This window comes from Erpetoichthys calabaricus, chromosome 15, assembly GCF_900747795.2.
Source record: "Erpetoichthys calabaricus chromosome 15, fErpCal1.3, whole genome shotgun sequence".
NCBI classification, from domain to species: domain Eukaryota; kingdom Metazoa; phylum Chordata; class Cladistia; order Polypteriformes; family Polypteridae; genus Erpetoichthys; species Erpetoichthys calabaricus.
In genome coordinates, this window is record NC_041408.2 from 48706152 (window position 1) to 48727692 (window position 21541).

General features: G+C 37.0%; 1 protein-coding gene across 3 annotated transcripts in view; it reads left to right on the plus strand.

Annotated features, from left to right (window-relative positions):
* Positions 1-21541, plus strand: part of efemp1 (EGF containing fibulin extracellular matrix protein 1) — a 145553-nt gene that overhangs the window by 110081 nt on the left and 13931 nt on the right. For 2 of the 3 annotated variants that reach the window (XM_028820153.2, XM_028820151.2), the window contains exons 7-8: positions 5318-5437; positions 18756-18875. In XM_028820153.2, the coding sequence (XP_028675986.1) occupies positions 5318-5437; positions 18756-18875 (240 nt within the window). The remainder of the gene's footprint in view (positions 1-5317; positions 5438-18755; positions 18876-21541) is intronic. The other variant, XM_051919623.1, reaches the window with a different exon arrangement.

Here is a 21541-nt window from a genome sequence, read left to right on the forward strand (position 1 = left end):
AAACAGAAGTAAAAATCCAGGAAGGCAGTTCCAGCACTGGGTCAATTTCAATACCTCTTTTACAGTGAATATTCATTTAATCAGAAGAGAGCAACCTGGCAGCACATACGTAGTTGGTGGGACAAAATACATTATTTTTACAGTTTCTTTTGATTTAATAAATACTAGTCATGTGGCCTTCTGTGAAGCCTCTATTTAATGATATATGAATGTAATAAATCAGTTTTTAGTGAAACTGAATGCATGTGGTTTGAACCTGAGCTGGAGTGAAAGTGTATAAAAGACATTTTTGTATTTACCATGAACTGGACTAAAAAAACAAAACATAAATACAGGGAGAATATGCCGACCTCAGACTGATACAGGCCTGGTGCACAATTCCAATCCAATACTCTGGATTTGTGATAGAGCAGCACTAACTGTTTTGCCAACATGTCATGCTTATTTATTTTTTTCTTATTATGGGGAAACATTCTGTATTTAAGCAGTATAGTTTATAGTCCATCTTAAAAATGAACTAGAAGAATAATCTGTAAAAGGGATGTACAGGGATGTGAATTTCCCCTTGGGATTAATAAAGTATCTATCTATCTATCTATCTATCTATCTATCTATCTATCTATCTATCTATCTATCTATCTATCTATCTATCTATCTATCTATCATGCATACAGTGCATCCGGAAAGTATTCACAGCGCATCACTTTTTCCACATTTTGTTATGTTACAGCATTATTCCAAAATGGATTAAATTCATTTTTTTCCTCAGAATTCTACAAACAACACCCCATAATGACAATGTGAAAAAAGTTTACTTGAGATTTTTGCAAATTTATTAAAAATAAAAAAATTGAGAAAGCACATGAACATAAGTATTCACAGCCTTTGCTGTGAAGCTCGAAATTGAACTCAGGTGCATCCTGTTTCCCCTGATCATCCTTGAGATGTTTCTGCATCTTAATTGGAGTCCACCTGTGGTAAATTCAGTTGACTGTTGGCATGACAAAGGCACACACCTGTCTATATAAGGTCCCACAGTTGACAGTTCATGTCAGAGCACAAACCAAGCATGAAGTCAAAGGAATTGTCTGTAGACCTCCGAGACAGGATTGTCTCGAGGCACATATCTGGGGAGGGTTACAGAAAAAATTTTGCTGCTTTGAAGGTCCCAATGAGCACAGTGGCCTCCATCATCCGTAAGTGGAAAAAGTTCAAAACCACCAGGACTCTTCCTAGAGCTGGCCGGTCATCTAAACTTAGCGATCGGTGGAGAAGGGCCTTAGTCAGGGATGTGACCAAGAACCCGATGGTCACTCTGTCAGAGCTCCAGAGGTCCATCTCTGCAGCAATCCACCAATCAGGCCTGTATGGTAGAGTGGCCAGACGGAAGCCACTCCTTAGTAAAAGGCACATGGCAGCCTGCCTGGAGTTTGCCAAAACGCACCTGAAGGACTCTCAGACCATGAGAAAGAAAATTCTCTGGTCTGATGAGACAAAGATTGAACTCTTTGGTGTGAATGCCAGGTGTCACGTTTGGAGGAAACCTGGCACCATCCCTACAGTGAAGCATGGTGGTGGCAGCATCATGCTGTGGGGATGTTTTTCAGCGGCAGGAACTGGGAGACTAGTCAGGATGAAGGGAAAGATGACTGCAGCAATGTACAGAGACATCCTGGATGAAAACCTGCTCCAGAGCACTCTTGACCTCAGACTGGGGCGACGGTTCATCTTTCAGAAGGACAACGACCCTAAGCACACAGCCAAGATATCAAAGGAGTCGCTTCAGGACATCTCTGTGAATGTTCTTGAGTGGCCCAGCCAGAGCCCAGACTTGAATCCAATTGAACATCTCTGGAGAGATCTTAAAATGGCTGTGCACCGACGCTTCCCATCCAACCTGATGGAGCTTGAGAGGTGCTGCAAAGAGGAATGGGAGAAACTGGCCAAGGATAGGTGTGCCAAGCTTGTGGCATCATATTCAACAAGACTTGAGGCTGTAATTGCTGCCAAAGGTGCATCGACAAAGGCTGTGAATACTTATGTACATGGGATTTCTCAGTTTTTTTTATTTTTAATAAATTTGCAAAAACCTCAAGTAAACGTTTTTCATGTTTTCATTATGGGGTGTTGTGTGCAGAATTCTGAGGAAAAAAATTAATTTAATCCATTTTGGAATAAGGCTGTAACATAACAAAATGTGGAAAAAGTGATGCGCTGTGAATAATTTCTGGATGCACTGTATATTTGTACCAGTAATGACAGGAATTCATTTCAAGCAAAATGTTCTTTTTAAAGTAGGAGATGCTTTCTAAGATTTTAAGTAATCTTTAGACGTGCTCGCATTGGTACTATTAAACCTTTCCTTCCCATGAAAACCCCCAAAATATTATCCTATAACAAAGACATGCCTATTTCACTTTTGAAACAATAAAGAATAAATTGTACCTCTGAAGTTACCCTGTCTAATGTCATGAAACAAATGATTGATGAAATCAAATTCACTTCATTTAAAAATCAACACCTGATGAAATATGGTAATATCAGGCCACTGGAAAACAATCTTTGATTAGGTGTGTAAGCTTGGAATGGACCTACTTTTGAACAACAGTGAGAAGCTGTCCAAGTTTTACTTCTTTCCATCATAATCTGCCATATTACACTATGACATTCTCCTACCCTTTTGGGGCAAAACAAGAATGTAGTCTGTTACCACTGTTTTGTGCTCTTACAGTTGAACCTTGTGACATCTGTATATTCTGAAACACTTTAATTTCATTAGAAAAACAGAATTCTTATGTTTTGGATTATAGCCTTAACCTGAGTAAAAGAAAACTCTTGACAGCCTTTAACATGAGTTCCTCATAATATCCATGCATAATGGTCAAACATTAAATCATATGCTTGGGGGTAGCTATCATTATGTTGTAAATGCCTTTCTTTAATATATTTTAATAAGTCTCTCCAATGCAAAACTGTAAACCTGATAAGCAAACAAAGGGTATGGACTTGTTTTCAGTTATACTGGTCTTTAAGTGAAGTAGTCTAGGAAATTGAACGATGAAGGATTTGCTGTAGAACCATATGTTCTCTAAAGCAAAAATAAACCAATATATTTATGCATTACAAATCCCCATTGTTTTTCATGTTTACATGATTGGTAGCAGATGGTCTGTAGTGAAAATTGTGATGATATAACGATATATTTAGAGCCCAGGAAGCTAAAGTTTTACTGCCATGGATTTTCTAATTACTCCATTCCTGGCCTATTCTCTAAGCTATTACACGCAGGGTTGCTTTAGCCTGTTTGACTATTTATACCAGGGTGTATTACTGGCTTATTTTGCAGAATCTAAAAATATTGTAAGTATTGTTATGCACATTTCATAGGAATTTAGTCATGGATTAAATTCAAATTGGGCAACATTCCAAAACTAATTCCACATTTGAAATTGTTTAACCAATAAACAGTTTCCCTGAAGGAAAAAAATTCATTCTTCATAGTATGTATCCTTTTAATTACTGTTAACCTAAAGTTTAATGTAATCAGTTCAGTGCTATACATAATATATATTTAAGATCTATATTAGATTACTGATACTTTTAAAGGTGAAAGATTATTGTCATGTCATAGTACAATAAAATTACATGCATGTCTACCACAAGATAGTAACAGCAGTACAATACCAACAACAGTAAAAGGGCAAAAAATCATTATATTTTGAATACAACATAGATATACACACACACGTACATATATTGTACAGTGCCTACAAAATGTATTTACCCCTTTGAAATTTTTATATTTTATTCTCATAGTCTTTGTGAGATTTTTAAGTTTCAGTAATGAATCAGTGCTCACATACACTACAGGTATAATTGGAATATTTACTATTGGTGGAGGTTAGTACAGCTATCACACATTTTCAGGGATCTGTGTTTTATTTACAGACACTGTTAATTTCTGTGTATTTTTTTTCCTGGGAATTCATGTTTCTTTGAATTTTTCAAAGATGAGCATGTAAAATGAATTGATAAATCTAAAGTAAGTTTGAGTACATACTGTACGGTATGCCATGCAGTGAACTGAAATAGCTTCAAAGGTTTAGTTCCCATCTTTCTCATTATTGCTGGGTATGGCTGCTGGTCCATGTTGCCTTGTAAAGTAACTATTGGAGCAGACATTATTTTCCTAGGGACGTTATTGAACTTTTTGTTCTTCAGATAAAAAAAGAAAGCCATAAAATATTTTCTTTTATTTAACCGAAATATCTCAAAAATTCTATTGTTATTTCTCTGCCATACACAGTATAATACAAAATAACATTTTCAAGCTCATTTAATCCAATTCAAGGTCACTGGGAACTGGAGCCAATCTCAGTAGCACAAGACACAAAGTACTGTACTAAATACAGTAACCTCGTACAGTGCACCTGTCAATCACAGAGCCCCCTCACTCACAGTGTGGCCAAGTTTGAGTTATCAGTTAACTGAACCTGTATATCTTTGGAAATATGGGTGGACAAACAAACAGGAAAACCCATACAGATATAGGGAGAATATGCAGACTCCACATAAGCAGTGTCTCAGCATGAAATTCAACCCTAGGACAATGAATTAAACTAGAAAGAACTAGCAATGAAGAATGCAGGAAGGCAAGCTATATTGTCATCATTAAACAACCCAGAACAAAATCCTACTTATTAAGGAACAACAATGGCAAAAATCTAAAAATAATATTTAATTGTGTCTAAGACTATAATGTCCAAGTTTAAAAGAACAATGGCTGAATACAAGAAAAATTGAACAAGTACCATGAATTTTTTAGCATAAGAAAGGAGAAACCAAAACTATAACTATTACTGAGCATATTTTTGAATCACAATAGGAGACCAATTCATAGATGGAAGGTGGGTCGCACAAACAAAGTCAGCTCTTATATTTCCTTGAGATGACCGTGTTCCTAATTGTCACAGCATCAGAATAAAACAGCTACATTTCATGACTAAACTGATCAAGATAACAAGGTAAAGGAGAACAATTAAGGAACAATGAAAAGAGAACAACCCAAAAAAAAAGAAAAGCAAATTATGTTTGAGTACAGCTCTTTTTTGTTATCAGTTGAGACAATATGCTTTCCCAGGAAGTACATCTTAAGACAAAACTGCTAGAATTCCTTTATGCTCAGAAGATTGTATTTTGCAAGATGTTTCACATTTCAACTATCAAATTAAAATGATTTTTGGAACAATGCAGATTTTTATCTGAATTGGGACTTTGTGGTTCTTTTTTATTTACATATACAATTTCTACTTTCCAGATGTCAATGAATGTGAAGTAAATAATCCCTGCCAGCACCAGTGCTATAACATCATTGGTTCATTCATGTGCCAGTGTGACCAAGGGTATGAACTCAACAGGGATCTTACAACATGCAGGGGTATGTTATTTCCTTGTATAATTTCTATAATGTGTATTTAACTAAATAAATAATTAAAAAGTACTTAGAACTAATTTCCTTTAGTTTATTATATACTTGTGTAATGTGTTACACAGCCCGTTGTCTTTTAATCAACTCTTTATTGAATTTTTGAAAAATCAGAACATTACAGAATTATAATTATACCACAGTATACGGGGAGATTCTAATGGTGGGGTCTCCCAGTTATGATGTGTAATAATGAAGCGATGGAAGCAAAATAAATACAGTGCATACCTTGATAGATGTATAAATGATCCCATCACATTCGGTGTTGGAAATGGCCACCTTCTTCTTGCAAACACAGATCGACAGCATTGTAGGGGTGATGGAAGCAATTTCCTGTTTAATGCTTCACTGTCAGTCTCAACACCTCACTTGTTCGTACATTTATCCAGAAATACTGTGATCTTTATTTCATTTGGATTGCTTCATTATTAGATAATAATACATCATAACTTGGGGCCCAACCCATTAGAATCACCCAATACTTTTCTTTTTTTTTGATATCCCCCAATCATTTTCTTTTTCCTTACCCACCACTAATTGGGTGTCTTTGGAATCACCAGTGTTGTATGAAGTACTCAACAGCCATACTTGAGTAAAAGTAGAGATAACTTTCTTGAAAGTTACTCAAGTAAAAGTAAAATCTGCCCATAACCAAATCACAAGCACAAGTTTTAAAGTATCTAATATGAATTGTAAATAAGTAAAAGTAAATGTAGGATCACTCCCTGTTTTATGTTCATTCTTTTTCTAAATCCATTTATCTAAAGCTTGGTACTGGGGAAGCTGAAAGCTATCCCAGCAAACCCTGGCCACAAAGCAGTAACAAGTCCTGGACAGGGTGCTAGCCCATTGAAGGGTGAACACACACAACACTGGGGGAAAATTTAACATCACAAATCCACCTAACATGAATATAATTAAACTGTGGGAGGACACAGGAGCATCCAGAGAAAGAAAACATTTTGAGAACACATTCAATGCAAGGACTTTTGCTTTGTTGTTTAGCAGCTGTGGTATGACTGCGCATATGTGCCATTTTTCTGGGCTATATCTAGTATGAGCCAAGTATTGGCAACTTGAAGCAGTGCCATTCAACATTTGTGGACATCTTAATGATTGTATCTTAATTCAGTCGGGTAGGTGATAATAGAAGAGGCATAAAGGCTTCCCTGTTTAAGAAGGAATCAATCCATTCCTTAAAACCCCTTACTAAAGTAAATTTTCAAAATATGTGTACACATTATTACAATTCATTTAATAGGAAATATTTTTGAAGTATTCCTTAACCTCATAAATGACTCCCATTTTTGATCAGATAACCTCAAACTGCATGAACATTGACAGAATTAGTTTAATAAAAGCATTAGTCATCAATGCAAATCCTAATAATGTTTATTAAATTGCTTTACTTACACATTATCACTTCTACTTTCACATTCAAAGAAATGGCCTTTCAGTTTTCCTTGGGCTTTACCAACTAATTGACAATCTGTTTTGGAGTATTGCTGCCCAGAGCAACACACTTGAAAAAGTGAGTGAACCACAGCACATGACTGCACGGGTTCATCTTGCTGCAGCCTTCTGAACAGGGCTGACCCAGGGCTGTCTGAAAACAGTAGCATCAGCTCTCAAAATAACTGAGACTGGGATTGCATGTCTTCATCATCCAGCTTCATCCGATTACGCAGGCTGCCATTAGGAAGGTGTCTGAATGTATCAGCATTAGCTGTGGCAATAACTGAAACATTTGGAAATCTTCCCAGATTATTTATATACAAGAGTTTTCCTAAAAAGTGGGAAGCGTGTATTTTAAATATTTGACTAAGTAAAACATTGAGAGTATTTGTGTAGTCGTTTGGTTTTCTGGTTTAATATTGCAGTTATGAATGTGCCCAGAAAAACATACTGGAGTAAAAGTAGCTATTTGCATTTGAAAATGTAGTGAAGGAAATAAAATTTTATAATATAAAGTACTAATATTCTCAAAAAATGCTTGAGTCCCATAACAAAGTATTGCTACTCCATGACTGTGCAACACTGTAAATCCCAAGTCCATTTCAGATAAAATCTGGGTGCTATTATGACTTTTGATGAATAAAAGGTCAAGGAAATCATGACTGACAAAACAGACTTCATTTAAGTAGTATTGACTAATTAGCTATTGTCTTAATTTAATAATACAAAAGAAACAATAAGGCCAGCTTTTAAAAAAGTACAACAAAGAAGATAGTCCAAAATACAGAAAGGTCCAAAATGATAAAAGTTGAAAAAATGCAAGAATCATGAAATTCCAACATACTAACAAGCCTTAAATAGGTGAAGATCAGGAATTACAAAATACCTAGGAGGTATGGGCCAAAGAGTTAAAAATACTACATAAAATATTAACTGCAAAAAATGGATAATGGCAAAGGCTCAAAATACTATAAGCCAAAAACAAAAAAGGCCCATAATTAAAAAGGCCAAATACAAATAGCCTAGAACTATAAAAATGGCCCATTGAGATACACAGGTGAAGTAATAGGAAGCAGCCCAGGCTCATCTTGAAAAGGCACAAAGACACAATGAACAATTACAAAACCAGTACACGAATATTGCAAAATAATTAACAGAAACAGAGTAAAACTTCCATGACCTGCACTTCTGCCTAAAACTGTTGAACTTGGCGTGTGGCTACTATCAAAGCCTTGGAAAGGACCCTATAATTGATTGGCTCATTGCATTAGAACTTACATACAGAATATCGTGAAAAATTGGAAAAAATGTGATTATGTTGACTAAGTTTAGTCAGCTGAGAACCTTTAAATAACACAGCACAATATTTTTTTTCAAATGGCTTGCTTCCTGAAAAGTTTTTGCTGATTGTGACAGGTACCTACTGGTTATGCACAGGCATTGTCTTTCGAGTGGATCTGAGCCAGGCTCTCAGATTTACAACACATGTCACACAGCAAATGTGAGGCATCCATTCCTTGTCTTGATCACCAATTTTGCAGCCGAAATACAGATGATAAGCTTTCTTCACAAGAGGAGTCATCCAACGTCTCTGAGGCACAAGTGTATATTCACCACAGATATAGCAGAACGTATCGCAGCCGTTACGACATTGACGAGACATATGAACTGACACCAAAACATCTATAGCATCAAGCTTACTTACTGTTATATTGCTACAGATACTATACTTTACTATACTGATACTATACATACACACTGACTATATTAACCAAATGAGCAGGATCGGTGTATGCAAGCCACCTTTATAGCATGCTGAGACAGCGTTAAGCTCATTCAAACTCTGCCCAGGCATGCCCAGGGTGTCAACTTCCACAGAACAGCTTCCAACCTGGCCTGATTCTATGCCTGGACATTCCCAGGCTGCACAAACTATTGTTGATAAGTCACTTACGGAGCGAAAATGTTTATACAATGCTGTATAAGAAAAAATCATGACAAAACTGAAGATTTCTCTGAAACGGTACGTGTGGTTAAAGTTTGATGTGATCAGCACCCAAAAATCTATAAGAAACACCCAACAGTGTTCAAGAAGCAAAAACTTTGTTGTGCAATGTATTGTGTTAAATTATTTAGGTGAGGTTAGTTCTTATTTAATTTTTTTGCACAAGAGCACCACCTGCTGGAATATGGGAGGCAGTGCCCCACTTACCCTGAATGCAGAGATGCCATTGCACCTGAGACACCTCTATTTGAAGCTCAGTTCTCCCCAGGCATCATCATTTCATTTTAGTCACTTAACCTGCAATGATCCTTTTTAAGATATAAGACTTTTCTGTAGTTAATTGTTATAAGTTTAATTTAAGAAATTGATTGTTTTTATTTTATAACCATTTGTCTTTGTCTGTGGATTGTCCTTATTATTAATTTAGCTACAGGGTACCTTTGGTTTACAATGGTTTTCTCAGCATTTTGATTAATGATAGTTCTTGGTTTTTGGAATTTGTCCATAATGTGTTGTTTACTGTATTGTTACTGCTTGACTACTGGGACTCAAAATTAGAGTTTTTTGGCCATACGAGTGGTATTGTTTGTTTAAAGATTTGTTTATACTATTCTTTTCAGTAACTTTTTATTTTTAGTTTTTGCTTTTTTACTTTCTTTAGTTAGTTTGTTTCAGTTAGATTCTTGTTTGATAATTAATCAAACCATTTCCTTATCATTCATTTTGTAGCTGCATTTTTCTTCATTAATTTTTCTGTTAAATAACAATCTAATTGAATGATTGTTGCTAGTATTGAGTTTAGGATGGGGATTCCCTTTGGAGGTTATTCATCCCATCATGGGTGTGCCCATTAGAAACTAAATCCTAACAGAAAAAGCAGCTTCAGAATATTTACATAATTCTCTGTTGGAAAGAGGTGGACTTTATCAAAATATGTCATAGTAGCTCACTTCTCCTGCTGCTTGAAAATCGTACTGGGTACATGATCTTCATGATATGAAAGTAAAAAAATGCAAGCAGCTTAATTTATATAGATATGAATGGAAGAGAAAACAAATTCTCTAGGTTCAGTGATATCTAAAGCACATAGTGTATAAACATGTACTAAGTATTTTCGTTACTTAAAAACAACCTCATAATCTACTTTATCAGTAGATTATAAAAAAATCTATATTTCTATGACACTGCATTTAATTTGCAAAGTAACACAATAACCTTTTATCATGGTCCTACCAACAATTTGGCAGCCAGTTATTTTAGCTTGTACTTCAACACAAGTTTTACCTCTCCACTGTGCAGTTCTTTAAGAAATTTTATGTTTAAAAAATGTGAACAACAATTAACAAAAGCACATCAATCAATCCAATCACTTGAGTTGAATTCTGCTGTCTATAAAAGCTATTTCATACTCCACTAGACTGTTTTTGCTCTGTTTTAACTGCATGATATTGTATTTTATGTATTCCATGTACACTCAATCCTCGATATACGACCGGCCTGACATGCGAACAACTTGGTTTACGACCAAAATTTTTGTTTTGAATTACGACCAACGTCTTGTGTTACGACCCGAATGCGGTCACGTGTATCCGCTTGTGCGATTGTAAACAAACAGCCGAGAGCATTCGTAAGCGTCAGTTGGAGCCCAGATACATGTGTTTGAGGATGTAATTTCGGTCAGTGCAGAGATTTATATAATTTATTTCGATAATTGCTATCAAAATGGCCCCATAAAAGCTAGAAAAGAAGCTAAGGAAGGAAGAGAAGGTAACGAAGGTAAAGGAAGTGATCACAATTGAAACGAAGAAGGAAATTGTGTGGAAATATAAGAGTGGCGTTCGTGTGACCGATCTCGCTAATATGTACAGCATGTCGAAATCCACCAACTCGACAGTTTTACAAAGAAAAGATTTAACCATCTTCCATTTCACTCTCCTCCTCCTCCCTTCCTGCAAGCCAAAGATGTCAACTTAAATGGTGAGTACAGTATGAAATTGTTGTTTCTGGTAGGCTAGGCACTTTTTATAACTTTTTGGTTAGTACATTACAAAAATTATTTGTGTTTTTGGTAAATTATGCACATTATACAACCCTTTTTTATTATGAAAAGGTTAAGTAAGTATTGCTGTGGGAGGTTCGGAATGCATTATGGGTATTTCCATTATTTCTTATGGGAAAAATAGTCTTGACTTACAACCAACTTGAGTTACAACCAGCCCTCGCAAACGAATTGAGTTCGTAAGTCAAGGGTCCACTGTACTTTTCTAATAAATGTTATTAAATTCACCTATCGCTGTTATTTTTTAATATGACTCACTGTTACAGAAATTTTTAATAAAAAAATATGATCACTTATTCCTTGATAAAGAAACTAAAAGAATTACATTCATGGTCTTCATCTGTCAGTGCTTCATTTTTTAATTCTATATATATGTTATGTTGATGTTATTGTTTTGCTGAGTTTGTATATCTGATACTCTATTGTAATTGTATTTGTTTTGTAAAGTAGCAAATAACAGTGTTTGCAGGTGATTATCCTGTGTAAAATAAGTAGTGTATATATCATTAAATTATAATTAAAATAGTAATCAGTACTCAACATTTTCTGTATCTTTAGGATAGTTATTAGTGTTATTTTGCTAATAGTTATTTTATTTTAGTTTTTTTATTCAGAATGTTTATATTTTGCTTAGTTTAAAGAAAAATCAAAGATATTTAGAGATTGTAGCACAGTGGCTTTTTTTTTATCTCAGTTCTTATCTTAGTTTCTTTGTTGTGGTTTACTAATAGCAGTGGTGAAACAGCTGCTTTGCAGTGCCACAGAGGTAGAACAGGTGATTTATCCCAGCTAAATGTGAGGATATGTCTTTCAGTGGTGCTGCTTGCTCTGACTGCACAAAGACCTAATGCTCTTTTAATCTACATCTTTGCTTTGTTTGGGGTGTAAGAAAGGATTTGGTTTTATTGTTTTTGTACTGCCTTATTATGGTTGGCTATGTATTTCACTTTATTCAATACACACACTTCCTTCTGTGGACTTGGATTTGAAGTTGTGGAGTTGGCTATTTTTTGACAGAGTTGGAGACTTGAGTCTCAAATGCTTTAATAAGCAGGATTCCTGCTGCAGGACTACAACTCCAACTGTGACATTTCTCCATTTTTATTGGCTAACATACTTACAAAAACACCTGAATATGCCAACTGCAACATACACTTAATTTAATAATAATGACTTCTGCGCCAAGGTGGCTAAAATGGCTACAGCACTTGCACAGGGGATGCCACATGATTTGGGTTACACAGCACATTAAGACATGCAAATAAAGTAATGGAGCAACCTTGAGTGCCAGTGCAGCTCCTGGATGTATGTATATGCATATTATGGACATGCACAGATCTGATTTCAATACATTCCGACCAATACTTTGACTGCTCTTGTTTGCCTCATTGTTTTCTGAAGAACTCAGTCCATTCCTCAGAAATAAAGGTCGGGAGGATGCTGTGATGGATTGAGACCCAAGTGTGGTGGGTGACACCTCACCACCACACTGGAACAGTGTGAGGTTTTTTTGCAGTGGCTGGAGTGCCAATCCTGCCTCAACCTTCAAGTTTTCCCTGTAAATTGGAGGACCTGGATGCAGATTAACATCATACCCAGGACAAAGCAATTGCAGGTTAAGAGCCTGCTCAAGGGCCCAACAGAGTAGAGTCACTTACGCCGTTTATGGGATTTGAACCACCAAATTTCCAAACACATTTTTGTTTACTGAAAGTGCTTGTTTAGCTTGAGGAAAGAAGTTTCACTTTTGTTTACCAGTGTTTAATGGGGAAATCACATGATGTTCAACATTACTGTGTTCATGATGAACGGACATGCATTGAAGATGCATCACATTGTCCCTTACATTGCTGCTGGGAATTTTAAGTGTGCATTGCATTTAGAAGCATTTTTCACATACAGATATCGAATCTGCCATGTTTTGCAACCATGTTAACACAATATTGAACAAGCTGCACAAATCCTTTACCAGCTACAAAACCATATGGATGAGTACCTTCACACACAAATGCAACACAATTTACTATTATTTCCTTGCTATGAGAGAGCACACCTTGCTTCTCTCTATAACACAGTTTGGTTTGGCTGTGGTACAATAAACACAGCTTAGGTCTTCTTCTTTCAGCTGCTTCTGTTAGGAGTTGCCGCAGCGGATCATCTTCTTCCATATCTTTCTGTCCTCTGCATCTTGCTCTGTTACACCCATCACCTGCATGTCCTCTCTCACCACATCCATAAACCTTCTCTTAGTCCTTCCTCTTTTCCTCTTGTCTGGCAGTTCTAGCCTTAATATCCTTCTCCCAATATACTCAGCAACTCTTCTCTGCATATGTCCAAACCAACGCAATCTCACCTCTCTGACTTTGTCTCCCAACCGTCCAACTTGAGCTGACCCTCTAATGTACTCATTTCTAATCCTCTCCATCTTCGTCACACCCAGTGTAGATCTTAGCATCTTTAACTCTGCCACCTCCAGTTCTGTCTCCTGCTTTCTGGTCAGTGCCACCGTCTCCAACCCATATAACATAGCTGGTCTCACTACCGTCCTATAGACCTTCCCTTTCACTCTTGCTAATACCCGTCTGTCACAAATTACTCCTGTCACTCTTCTCCCCCCATTCCACCCTACCTGCACTCTCTTTTTCACCTCTCTTCCACAATCCCCATTACTCTGTACTGTTGATCCCAAGTATTTAAACTCATCCACCTTCGTCAACTCTACTCCCTGCATCCTCACCATTCTACTGACCTCCCTCTCATTTACACACATGTATTCTGACTTATTCCTACTCACCTTCATTCCTCTCCTCTCTAGAGCATATCTCCACCTCTCCAGGGTCTCCTCAACCTGCTCCCTACTATCGCTACAGATCACAATGTCATCAGCAAACATCATAGTCCATGGGGACTCCTGTCTAATCTCGTCTGTCAACCTGTCCATCACCATTGCAAATAAGAAAGGGTTCAGAGCTGATCCCTGATGCAATCCCACCTCCACTTTGAATGCATCTGTCACTCCTACTGCAGACCTTACCACTGTCACGCTTCCCTCGTACATATCCTGTACAACTCTTATGTACTTCTCTGCCACTCCCGACTTCCTAATATAATACCACAGCTCCTCTCGAGGCACCCTGTCATATGCTTTCTCCAGGTCCACAAAGACGCAATGCAACTCCTTCTGGCCTTCTCTATACTTCTCCATCAACATCCTCAGAGCAAACAATGCATCTGTGGTGCTCTTTCTTGGCATGAAACCATACTGCTGCTGAATTAATCACCACCTCCCTTCTTAACGTAGCTTCCACTACTGTTTCCCATAACATCACGCTATGGCTCATCAATTTTATCCCCTTGTAGTTATTACAGTCCTGCACCTCCCCCTTATTCTTAAATATCGGCACCAGTACACTTCTTCTCCACTCCTAAGGCATCCTCTCACTTTTCAAGATTCCATTAAACAATTTGGTTAAAAACTCCACTGTCATCTCTCCTAAACACCTCCATGCTTCCACAGGTATGTCACCTGGACCAACGGCCCTTCCATTTTTCATCCTCTTCATAGCTGTCCTTACTTCCTCCTTGCTAATCCGTTGCACTTCCTGATTCACTATCTCCACATCTTCTCTGTCTCGTTCTCTTTATTCATCAGCCTCTCAAAGTACTTTTTTTATCTGCTCAACACACTCTCCTCGCTTGTGAGTATGTTTCCATCTTTATCCTTTATCACCCTAACCTGCTGCACATCTTTCCCAGCTTGGTCCCTCTGTCTAGCCAATCGGTACAGGTCCTTTTCTCCCTCCTTAGTGTCCAACCTTTCATACAACTCATCATACGCCTTTTCTTTAGCCTTTGCCACCTCTCTCTTCACCTTGCGCCTTATCTCCTTGTACTCGTGTCTACTTTCTGCATCTCTCTGACTATCCCACTACTTCTTTGCCATCCTCTTCTTCTGTATACTGTCCTGTACTTCCCCATTCCACCACCAGGTTTCCGTTTCTTCCTTACTCTGTCCAGATGTCATGCCAAGCACTCTTCTTGCTGTCACCCTTACAACTTCTGCTGTAGTTTCCCAACTGTCTGGTAACTCTTCACTACCACCCAGTGCCTGTCTGACCTTCTCCCTAAACTCAACCTTGCAGTCTTACTTTTTCAAATTCCACCATTTGATTCTTGGCTCTGCCCTCACTCTCTTCCTCTTCCTGATCTCTAATACCATCCTACAGACCACCATCCTATGCTGCTTAACTACACTTTCCCCTGACATCACTTTGCGGTCTTCAATCTCCTTCAGATTGACTCTTCTGCATAGCATGTAATCTACCTGTGTGCATCTTCCTCCACTCTTGTACGTAACTCTATGTTCCTCCCTCTTCTTAAAATACGTATTCGCCACAGCCATGTCCATCCTTTTGGCAAAATCCACTATCATCTGACTTTCTTCATTCCTCTCCTTGACACCATACCTACCCATCACCTACTCGTCCTCCCTGTTCCCTTCACTAACATGTCCATTGAAATCTGCTCCAATCACCATTTTCTGTCCCTTGGGTACACTGTTCATCACTTCATCCAACTCACTCCAAAAATCTTCTTTCTCCTCCATCGCACACCCGACTTACGGGGCATATGCACTAACAACATTCATCATCACACCTCCAGTTTCCGTTTTCATAATCATTACTCTGTCTGATACTCTTTTCACCTCCAAAACACTCTTGACATACTGTTCCTTCAGAATAACCCCTACCCCATTTCTCCTCCCATCCACAGCATGATAGAACAATTTGAATCCACCTACGATCCACCTGGCTTTACTCCCCTTCCATTTATTCTCTTGCATGCACAATATATCAACCTTCCTTCTCTCCATCATATCTGCTAACTCTCTTCCCTTACCAGTCATAATGCCAACATTCAAAGTTCCTACCCTCAGTTCCACTCTCATTACTTTCCTCCTCTCCTCCTGACTCCGGACACGTCTCCCCCCTCTTCTTCTCCTTTGGCCAACAGTAGCCCAATGAGATTTTGAATGATAGATTTAAAATTAAGAATATTATATTGGTGTTTGATTTATTGACTAAAGGTATAACCATGAACACATTGAAGAAATCAAATTGTGACAACTGCTAATACAGAGGTAATCAATATATTAACAGTGTGTTTTATTAGCATCGCAAGGGAGTTTTTTTACAGTTTTTTTGGAATGAGATGTGAGGCTCAATTGATAGATTGCCAAGAGAAAATCTATTTCTAATTTAATATATTCAGTTTGCTTCCCTGCATTTGGTTAGAGAAGGATAATTGTATCTTTGAAAGATGTTGACTAAGAAGTTGTTAATTCTATACATTTTTGCTCAGCAGTAAAAATAAAAAAAATGAAAAAGTGAATCATATACTGTAATCATCTCTGAAATGTTTTCATTACTTAACAAGATAAGTGTGTCAGAAGTGCATTAAGTTGATGGTCGAGGGATTCTGTATTATAAAGGATTGTATTCTGCTTATTTGTATTTCCAAATTCACTTTATAAACTTCAGAGTGGCAACTAATGTTATATTTATTTACAGAGTTGAATTAATATGCATTAACCATTGGTCATCATATAGTTGCAAATGCTGCTTAATATTATTTTAATTTAATCCAGCTAATAGCAATTCAGCCTCTTCACTGTCCCCCTTCTAGCCTTTACTCCTGTATTCATTAGCACATCTCAACAGCTCAGCTCCAATGTGTCATATAGCTGTTGTAAACTAACTAGTGATATATCTCTTCATCAAACAGTACGTTCACCTCACCCCACAGATAATTAATTGAACTGAGAGCTATATTGTGCTGAATTCAATTCCATTTTCCTATGACTAGCACTTTAACCTGCTGGAAAAGCCCATTCACAGATGGTTTCACTGCTGTCATGAAAGGATACATCTGACTGGCACTGATGTTTAGCTTTCGTGTGACTTTCTAACATTACTATGCTTGTATCAAAGAACTCAATGTGTGGCAAGAAAATACACCCAATAACAGTATGCTAAGACCACCCGCTCACATCCTTTACACATAAAAGGAAGTTGTCATTTCCAATATCTGTCTTTTTAATACCACTGTGTGTTAGGTTTTTATGTTGGGAGTAGCCAATTTTCTCTGCAATTTTTAAAATTAATTTATAGTAACTACATTTGGAAAAAAACAATTAAAAAATAAAAAAAAAATATTAGAAATTAAATTTAATTTGCATTGAGATGAGGAAAAGCAACCTTTACATGATGAGTTTGCAGAGAAACATCAATTTCTTTCCAGGTCTTTGGGGAATCTGAGCCTCTGTCAGCAGGTAATTGGCAAAAGTTAATAAATGTCTCTTGACAGAACTCTGACCAAATTCAGCATATGAGAAAACTCCAGTGTTCCATCTTTTAAACTACAAAGTGAATCCAAATGCTTTACAGCCAATGCTCCAGTTCCTCATGCACCTTTACTAAAACACCATGGATTCATAAAATGAATGGAAGGATGAATGTTTATAAATGGATACATAGGAAGTAAAATCTGATTAGATATGGTACAACATCTTGGAACAATGGCTCCCTCACACCTCCAGAGTCAGATTTCAGCCCTGATCTGTATGGAGTTTTTCTTCCATGTACTACTCTAGCTTTACTTCCACGATGTTTGTTAGGTTATTTGTTAACTCTAAATAGGCCAAGAATGGGAGTAGGTGTGAATGAAGGTGTGAGAGTTCCTCAGCAATGGAGTGGAATCCATGGGTTTCCTACTGCCCTGCACAACATGCTGCCTGTTCAGGCTCCATCATCTGAAAGCAATAACAAATAACAGATTGAAAATTTTATAATTTATAATTTCTTGTATATTACTCGTATTCAAGCATTTAAAATATTAAGTGTGTTTTTATTTATTATATAATTATGTTTATCATCTGGTGAGTCACCCATCGACAATAGCAAGTGCATTAATAAAACTGTGAAACAATTGTATCAAAGTGCATATAATACATGCTGTTACTATTAACATAGCATAAAATTCCTAAATTCACGTAACCCAATACTTGGGATACTTTTATTATTAAAGGTGTAGAATTCACAAGTACATTTTTTCCTCTTGGTTTATAGTGTTCATGTTAATTTTTACCTAAATATTCATCTGTTTTTGAACTTGTAAAATATCAAAAGAGTATAATATTTATTAGTATTAGTGAGTATTAGTAAGAATACTTATTTGGCTGAAGAGCTGTTATATTTTAATATTTCCATTTTTAATGCTGAATTCGTTTATTTAAAAGTAAAACATAACACAATAGTGGTCATTGTTGTGTAAAATGTAGTATGTCAATATAATAAACTTTTTTAGCATTATTTGTAATTGTAAAAATATATTTTCTATTTTGGCATTTCCAGTAGATCAACATCAATTTTTTCTCCTGCAATAGAAATCCCATAAGAAATACATTAACTTATAATGACTTTGCTAGTGCTGTTATGGCAAATACCTAAAGTTAAATCAAATATCAGCTAGTTATTTTGTATCCTAGTGATCATTTTCTCTGTATTTGCATTCTGGATTAACTGCATCTTGTTATGTCATGGAAAGCCTAGCACGTTAAACTGTTTTCTGAAGTTTGTGATTTTGCCAACATATAATACATAGCTGTGCATCTACTTAAAAGTGTGATTAATGTATGTGATATACGACAACTTTGTATTACCTCTGTTCATTGTGTGTTCTGTTTTCTAAAGATATTGACGAGTGCAGTTTTTCAAGTTATATGTGCCAGTACCAGTGTGTAAATCAGCCTGGATCCTACTCCTGCATCTGCCCTGAAGGATATCAATTACAAGGAACAAGAATGTGCAAAGGTATACTTTACTTAATTATGCTGGAATACTTTTCACAAATTTTATTGCATAATTCTGTTACCAGATTGTTCTATTAAGGAAATTTATCTCTGTATCTTTTAAGCACAATCTAATTATTTGTTCTTTGTTTTCACACCACAGCCTTTAAATTTGACACACAGGTACATCTCGCCATAAGCAGGGCTTCTGACATATATCTTTTTGCTTCGTAACCCCTCATCCATCCCTGGGTGGCTACAGGTCAGAGTTAGTAGCAAGAAATGCTACAGTATGATCTGTGAAAATAATATGCTACAAGCCACAGTTATAAAATAGTTTGTGGTATGAAATACTTCAGTGTGAAGTATCAACACAGAAACAGTGCCACACACGTTGTGATGGTGGTGTGATGGTTAGCCCACTTCCCTTTCAACCGACAGATCGGGGTTAGATTCCTGCTAATTACATTTAACTAACATTTCCCTCTGTTTTTTGTATTTGCCCCAATCTGTCCTGAGTGGGGCCATAGTGTCTCCAAATGTATTTTTTGGAATTTGGTGATTGTAAACATATTCTTTTGCCATTAGACCATCATCTTAACCCATCTAGCACTTTCTCCCTATCATATTTGAAACTGCTCAAGTCAGGGTTTTGACATAAAACTTTTGCCATTGTTCCTCAAGGAGTGGTAAGGGCGTTGGAATAAGTGTTTGTAACTGCTGACTCAAATCTGATAATGAAGTGATATTTAGTCTAAAAACAGTCATTTGGAAATAATACCTGAGAAAAGCCATGCAAACAGATATACAGTTACAGTACAGTGAATGGAATGAAGTACTTTGACCTAATGACAGAGAAACAATAACATGCACATTATGATGTTTGATCGACACCTGGGCATCAGCAAGCTCTAACCCCAACACAAACACACAAGCACAGTCCCGGGTTCAAATAAAGGTTAATTTATTAATCAAATCCTCTCACATATGTCATCACAAGCACAAAATACAAGCTTTCTGTCCAGAAATGTTTCTTCCTACCACACTACCTTCCTCCATTCAAGCGTTGCTCCACTACCTCCCAGCTCCAATTCGACTGTATAAGGGAGTGCGGCCCCTTTTATGACAGACCCGGGAGTACTTCCGGTGCCAGGACAATTGCCCGATGGAAGCACTTCTGGGTCACACAGAAGTCCATCATAACATGGGAGCTTGTCTCTCTGCAACACCCTCTCATGGCCCCCAGTGACTCCAGCAGGTCTGCACTGCCGAACTACATCTCCCGGCATGCCTTGCTGCTTTTCTAGGGGGCACCGATATCTGGGGCTGCTGCCATCTTGTGTAATGGAGAAATAAAAAGTTTCTAGCAATGTCTTTCTTTCCTAGTGAGCTGTCCGTCCATCCCTTTTTGTCCTTTTGTGCGGGTAAAGAACCATCATCCCCTCTCCTGGCCGGGATGTCCGTCCAGCCCACGTGGCATCTACAGATGATATTAATGAGGTGTGATGGTTAGGACACTTGCCTTTCAACCAAGAAATCAGAGTTTGATTCTTATCCATTACATTTAACTTTCTTAAAAAGTTTTCTTTGATTTCCTTTAAGTATTTTCTCTATGGCCCAAAGCAGTATTGCCTGTGGAGGAAGGAAAAAAGAATAATACTTCTTACAAAGAAGACATGCTGTACTTACAATAGCAATAGCTTTGTACTATAGTGAGAGAAGAATCTCTTCAGCATCACAATGCCTGCAGTCTAGTTTTTCCCAACAATGTCAAAATTACAGCCAAAGAAGGCAATTTAAAATGCAGTGCAGTAGAGTAATCGGTGCTTGCGGAGGCAGTTAGGAACTCAATAAACAGAGGGAATAAAATTACAAATTAAATTACAGCAAATAATGAAAAAGCAAATGAAAAGCAACATCTGCAGTATTTTATTTGATGTAGACTTTTAGGTTTTCATTTAGTTTCATGCTAATTGTTTCCTTGCATAAATCTTAAGTATTTTAGATTGATACAGCCTCTGTTTAGAATGTTACAGTGTGATCCTACAAATCCTGTTTGCTGTAATATGTTGCTTATGCACTCCCATACATATTTTTCTGAATGAAAATTATTTTTGTTTTATTTGTATTATAATCACAAATTGATACACTGTGAAAATATAGTGCCTGCCTACTAAATTGGTCCTGGTGCCAACTTGCTTTAGGCATTATAATTTCCACAGCCTCTGGCAGATGGAGCGTGGATATCAAAACTTAATAAAATTGATGCATTTCGAACTTTGATATTTTTCTGTATGATTTCAGATAATTAAGCTTTTAAATAACGTAGTGACTTAAACTTTGAGTATAAGTAAGCAGACTAAGAGTTAAAATTACCACTCCTAGCATTTTAGCATACAGACCAAATGCTGCAAGTTTCAGGTTTATAATGTGTGGTAATATATCATTTGTAATTACATTTTAGCTTTCCATCCTTTCATTTTTCCAGTCAGATAATGCTGGGTAACTTAGCTAGTATACATATAATTCATTCATTCATTTTAATTACCCTTTGCATGGAGAAGGTTGTGGCAGTAGCATGCTTAGCTGGGCTGACCAGACCTCGCTTATCCCTTTCTTTAGACCTTTCTGAGGATTAACCAAATGTTTCCAAGACAGTGAGGAGCCATACCTTGTACAGCTTTCAAG